At 36.0% G+C, this 6,268-nt stretch overlaps 1 protein-coding gene across 1 annotated transcript in view; it reads right to left on the bottom strand.

Moving 5' to 3' along the window:
* The window catches only part of LOC102028216 (cytochrome P450 2C9-like), a 52,495-nt gene that overhangs the window by 14,319 nt on the left and 31,908 nt on the right, over window positions 1–6,268 (bottom strand). The window contains exons 4-5 of the mRNA XM_013506146.1: window positions 5,148–5,191; window positions 4,276–4,535 (exon numbers count right to left, since the gene is read on the bottom strand). Of these exons, the coding sequence (XP_013361600.1) occupies window positions 4,276–4,535; window positions 5,148–5,191 (304 nt within the window). The remainder of the gene's footprint in view (window positions 1–4,275; window positions 4,536–5,147; window positions 5,192–6,268) is intronic.

Here is a 6,268-nt window from a genome sequence, read left to right as displayed (position 1 = left end):
GTAGGGAATTAACAATGGTGGTTGTATTACATATTGATATCTTCAAAGTGGCTTCTCATGAAAACAGATATAGACATGCAATACTGGTCAACCAAAGATATAAGACAAATATTAACAGACATAAAAAATCAAATAAGCAAAAACACAGTCATAACTGGGGATTTTACCATGACATTGTCACAAAGTAGTAGATCAACTGGGCAAAAAATCAGCAAAGAAATCACAGAACTACACCAAACTTGTGAAAAAATGGACTTAGTATATCTTTAGAAATTGTTCCAAACAACACCATCAGAATACAGATTCTTCTCAGCTATGTATGGATCATTCTCTAAAATAGACCATGTACTAGCACATAGAACATGCTTAAGTAAATGCACAGGAATTTGAAATTATACCATGTATAATATCTGACCATAGTGCAATGATATTGAAAATTACTGAAAAAAGAAATCACAAAAACTTCATAAATGAGTGGAAATTAAATAATACCCACGTGAACAGGCAATGGATCACAGATGCAGTTAAAGAAGAAGTTAAACAATATTTACAAACAAACAAAAAGCAGTTACAACTGACCGAAACCTGTGGGATGCAATGAACACAGCCATAAGAGGGAAATTTACAGCAGTGAATTCTCACATCAGGAATATAGAATGAGCAGAAATAAACATTATACTACAACTCAAACTTCTAGATAAACAAGAGAAAGTCAAGCCCAAAGCCCAAAGGACGCAGGAAATTATAGATCAAAGCAGAAATTAATGCAAGTGAGATTAACAAAACAATACAAAGAATTAATGAATCAAAGAGGTGGTTATGTGAAAGAATAAATAAAACTGATAGACCCCTAGCCAACTTTATCAAATAAGGAAAGAGAAAATTCAAATTCAGGAAATAAGGAATGCAAAGGGTGAAATCACTATAAACCTATAGAAACTCAAAATATCATCAATAGCTACATTAAAAATCATTACTCTCACAGGATGGAAAACACAGAAAAAATGGACAGATGCCTAAATACATATGAATTACCAAAGCTGAGTCAAGAAGATACCAAAATCCTGAATAACCATACATCAGTCAAGGGAATTTAAAATGTAATTTAAAAACACCCTTACCAACAAAGAAAAGCCCATGTACTAATGGATTCACAGCTCAATTCCACAAGAAAATTTAGGGAAGATTTAACAACAATTCTTCTCAAACTCTTTAATAAGTTGAAAGGGAAGCAATTTTGACTAACACATTCCTTAAGGCAAGTATTACCCTAATACCAAAACCAGAGAAAGATCCAACCAAAAAAGAGAACTAGGCCAATTTCTCTAATAAACACAGATGCAAAAATCCTCAATAAAATACTAGCACACACACTGCAGCAAAACATCAAGAAGATTTACAACATAGAAGTCAAGTAGAATTCACCCCAGGAATGGAAGGATGGTTCAATATACACAAATTAGTAAATGTAATATGCGATATCAACAGAGCCAAAGATAATAATTGTATGATCATCTCAATAGATGCAGAAAAAGCTTTTGACAAAGTCAAACACCCATTCTTGTTAAAAAAAAAAACCTACATAAAATCAGAATAGATGGTCTTTACTTCAATCTGATAAAAGTTATCCATGACTAACCAACAGTAAATACCATACTAAATGAACAAAAACAGAAATCTTTCACTTTAAAATCAGGAACAAGACAAAGATATCCATTATCACCAATCCTATTAAAATAGTTCAGGAAACATTAGCCACAGCAATAGGAAAAGAACGAAAAATAACAGGAATAATGATTGGAAAGGAAGAAGTGAAGTTACCATTATTCACAGATGACATGATACTTTACATGGAAGACCCAAACACTCCACCAAATGACTTCTAGAATTAATAAACAAATAATAGCATTGCTGGATAAAAAGTCAACACTCAAAAATCAATAGCATTCCTATACAAAAACAACAAATGCACTAGGAGAGAAATTAGGGAAACAACACCTTTCACAACAACACATGAAGAAATGAAATACTGAGGAATCAATCTAACACAGAAATAAAAGATCTATACAGTGGAAATTACAGTACTCTGGAAAAAGAGATTGAAGATTATAGAATATGAAAAAATATTTCTTGCTCATGGATAGGAAGAAGCAACATTGTGAAAATGGCCATACTCCTTATCAGGATTCAACACAATCTTGATTAAAATACCATTAGTGTGCTCCACATATCTAGAGAAAATATTTCTAAAATTCATCTGGAACAAGAAGAGGCCTAGAATAGCAAAGGAAATCCTGGGTAAAAAGAAAGTCAGGTGCATCACAATCCCAGACTTGAAATTATATTACACAGCTACTGTGATGAAATCAGCATGGTACTGGAAAAAAGCAGACCTGAGAATCAATGGAACAGATTAGAAGATTGAGACAAAATTACAAACACACTCAGCCACTTTATCTTTGAAAAGGAGTCAAATATGTTCACTGGAAGGAAGATAGCTTCTTTAGTATATGGTGGTGGAAAAACTGCCTTTCCACACGCCAAAGTCTAAAATTAGACCCATGTATATCACCTTGCATGAAAATAAAGTCAAAATGGATCAAAGATCTAAATATTAAAACAGAAACATTAAATCTACAAGAGGACAAAGTAGTTAGAAATCTTAAAGATGTAGGGGTAGGCAGAAAGTTCATGAACAAAAGCCAAACTGCACGAGAAATACTTCAAAGAATCAACAACTGGGATCTTATCTTACTGAAAAGTTTTGCACATCAAAAGAAATCACCAACAGAGTAAAAGGAAAACACATGAATGGGAAAAAATTTTAGCCAACTCTCCCTCAAACAAAAGGCTTCTATCTAGAACATATAAAGAAGTTTTAAAAATCAGACCCCCAAAATTCAAAGACCCAATGAAAAATGAGTATCTGAGATAAATACACACTTCTCACAAGAAGAAATACAAATGACAACTAAGTATATGAAAAACTTTTCAACATCATTAGTCATTTGAGAAATGCAAATTAAAGCAACACTGAGATTCCATCTCACTCCAGAAACAACGGCTATCATCAAGAAATCAACCAATAACAAACACTGTTGAAGCTCCCCACTTCTCCACTGTTGGTGGGTGTGTTGACTGGTGCAACCACTATGTAAATCAGTGTGGAGATTCTTCAGAAAACTAAGATTAGAGGTCCCATTCAATCCAGCTATTCCCCTTCTGCATATTTTTCCAGAAGAATAGAAAAGATCATACCACAGTGATATATGTGAACCCATGTTTATAGCAGTGCAGTTTTCATAGCTAAATCTTGGAAACCACACAAATGCCCATCCACTGATGATTAGACAAGAGAGATGTGATATATTTATGCAATGGAGCATTACTCAGCTATAAAAAATTATAAACTCGAGGCTTTTATAGGAAAATGGATGCAATGAGACCATGCTCATGTCGTATAAATCAGACCTGCATGTATAAACATTGTCTCCCTAGTGTAAGAACCTGAAAGAGTAAATAAAACTCAGAAGTAACACTAGATACTGTGAAAGGGAAAGACATAGCTCAAAGGGAAGGAACAACTGAGATGACAGAAAGGAAAAAAGAAAGAAAGAATGAAGGAAAAATATATAGATATATAAGAATAGCTGGAATGATTGTACTGCTGATATCTATTGGTTTATTGAAGGAACAGTTAATGCTTAAATTTTTATTTTTCTGACCAATTTTTCTTCTTATATCTGGTAATCTGAACAACTAATTTGAAGACAATACTATGCAATATAACAACCACTGTTGAATCCTTACTATCTTGATTAGTGAAACTCTGTATTGTTTCTAATGTTTTTCATTATCTTTAATTCTCTGTAATTGTTTGATCAGTGTTGCATTCTTAACATCTCGTAATCTGATCAACTTCATTGATGATAACAATATGTATTATAACAATCATGGTTAACTTTTTATCACCTTGTTTTGAAATTCTGTATCATTTTAAGTGTTTTTGTGTTGTTTTGGTTTTGTCTTGGTTTTTGTTATTTTGTTTTCTTTACTCTTTAAAATAAATAAATAAATACATGCATACATACATACATACATACATACATACATACATACATAAAACAAAGATTTAGAGCCCCACAGGAAAAAACAGAAAGCCCACCAAGCAATGAAATGTGAGAGTTTTGTACTTGTTTCTGTTGTTACTGATTTGCAATCTCATGTTGAATTTGGGAATGTCAACTCTGAGATGCAAGATAGAAGCAAGCTTACCTCGGGAATGTTGTAGTTTCTGAACTGAACGTCACGGGTCACCGCATGGGGCAGGCTGGTGGGAATGAGGTCTATGTATCTCTGCACCTCATGCAGCACAGCATCTGTATATGGCATGTGGCTCCTGTCCTGCATGCAGGGGCTCCGGTGCCTGCCAATCACACTGTCAATCTCTTCCTGGACCTTAACTGGTAAGACACGAGGAAGAAATGTCAGAACAAAAGAAAAATGATACATTTTCCACAGCAATTTAGAAATATCTGAAACAAGATGAAAGTGACCCAACAGCATTATAAATGAATTATATTCCCTGAGGTATATTTAGACTTATGAGGAGATTTGGCAAAATGTAGAAACATAGCACTTTCTTGCAAACTAGTTCTCATGATAAATGAGGAAGAAGTACCATGTATGGTATCTAATATAAATAGAATAAATACAATGTTTCAAAATAAATGTAAAAAATAAGGACAAGAAATTGCAGTTCTTGTAAAACAATACTCAGGAATCAATATTAAATTTACCTCAAAATAATGGATAGGTTTAAAAATTAAATTGTAATTGATCTATACATATGTACATGAATAGTATGTGTAAAAAATTTCACATTTATCCTCCTCCTAATTCTCAAATGTGGATACATTGAGCATTCTAGTAGCTGCTTCTGAAAATTATAATCATAATTCTAAAGAAGGATTCACTGTTTCTTATTAATTTGTAGAAAATATCAATTTGTTGGCATAGAAGATGAGAGATTTCTATCTGTTTCATATATCAGCACATATCAACTCTGGGAAGTATTTTATTTTTTGTTATTGTTTTTGGGTTTTTTTTTTTTTTTTTGATACCAGGAATGAAAATCAGGACCTTACCCTTGCCACGTAGGTGCTTGTGCCACTGAGCTCCGGCGATGTATCTTAAACACAAACAGACACAGAAAGATACATTCACGCACAAGGCTTCCCCTAATTATTGACCAGAATATATTAGATAATAATGCTGATTACCTGAAAATTCTTTTCTTTATTTTTTTATTTCAGAAGTAAAAGAACAAAAACATATTGAGAAACAGACAGCCATTTACAAAGAGGTAGAAGAATAGTACAAGCGGGGGGTGTGTGTGGCCTCTCCCTGAATGCACCCTGAGCCGAGTGAGCAAATCCTCCAAGAGCTGTTGGTCCCATGATTCGAGTCCGAGCGATACTTCCACCGCCACGGTTCCCAGCTGAAACTCGTGGAGAGAGCCAGGTATTTCACATCTACTTCCTGGGGGAAGAGCAGGTGACGTAGGACCCTGCTGCCATTACAGACTGAGTCTCTGCCCTCCTTGCACCTGCAGGAAATAGGAGGTCCTCACTCAGAAGCCCCAAGGACTGCTCTAGCTGGGGGGTGCATGTGGCCCCTCCCTGCACACACCCTGCACAGAGTGAGCGAGTGCTCAAAGAGCTACTGGTCCAGTGGTTCGAGTCTGTGTTTTACTTGCACCCCGATCCCCTAGATGATCGCAGCCATGGGAAGTCTGTGATTGCTGCCCGTCTGGCCTACGTCTGGTTCCTGTATGTGTCCTGAACTGACTGGAGACACAGAATCAGGTGGTTCATAAACTGTTGACCCTGCAGTCTGTGTCTGGGTTTTGTCTGTACCCTGAACTGCCTGGGGACATACGTCCACTTGGCCGGGATTGTCACGCAAGTGCAACCCAACTCAGGCTGGGCACGTGCCCTGAACTGCAAGGCAACACTGGATCAGATGGTCAGCCATCGACTGACACCAATGCCCATGTCTGAGACTGGGGATAACTAGACACAAACCAACAACTGCTGGAAAACCAAAGACTAAGTAGTGCTTCTCAGGGGTCACTGAGGGCAAACCTGACCAACAGGAAAACTAGTGACACTAGCAGGCATTGCTGTGCAGCTGTGAAGAGGGAAACTGAGCTTTCTGCATCTGGTAGCAAACATGACAAAACAAAGGACTAAAACACAATCCCAGA

Source organism: Chinchilla lanigera, unplaced genomic scaffold (genome assembly GCF_000276665.1).
Source record: "Chinchilla lanigera isolate Chin_1 unplaced genomic scaffold, ChiLan1.0 scaffold00106, whole genome shotgun sequence".
NCBI classification, from domain to species: Eukaryota; Metazoa; Chordata; class Mammalia; order Rodentia; family Chinchillidae; genus Chinchilla; species Chinchilla lanigera.
This window is presented reverse-complemented; position numbering and strand designations above follow the sequence as displayed.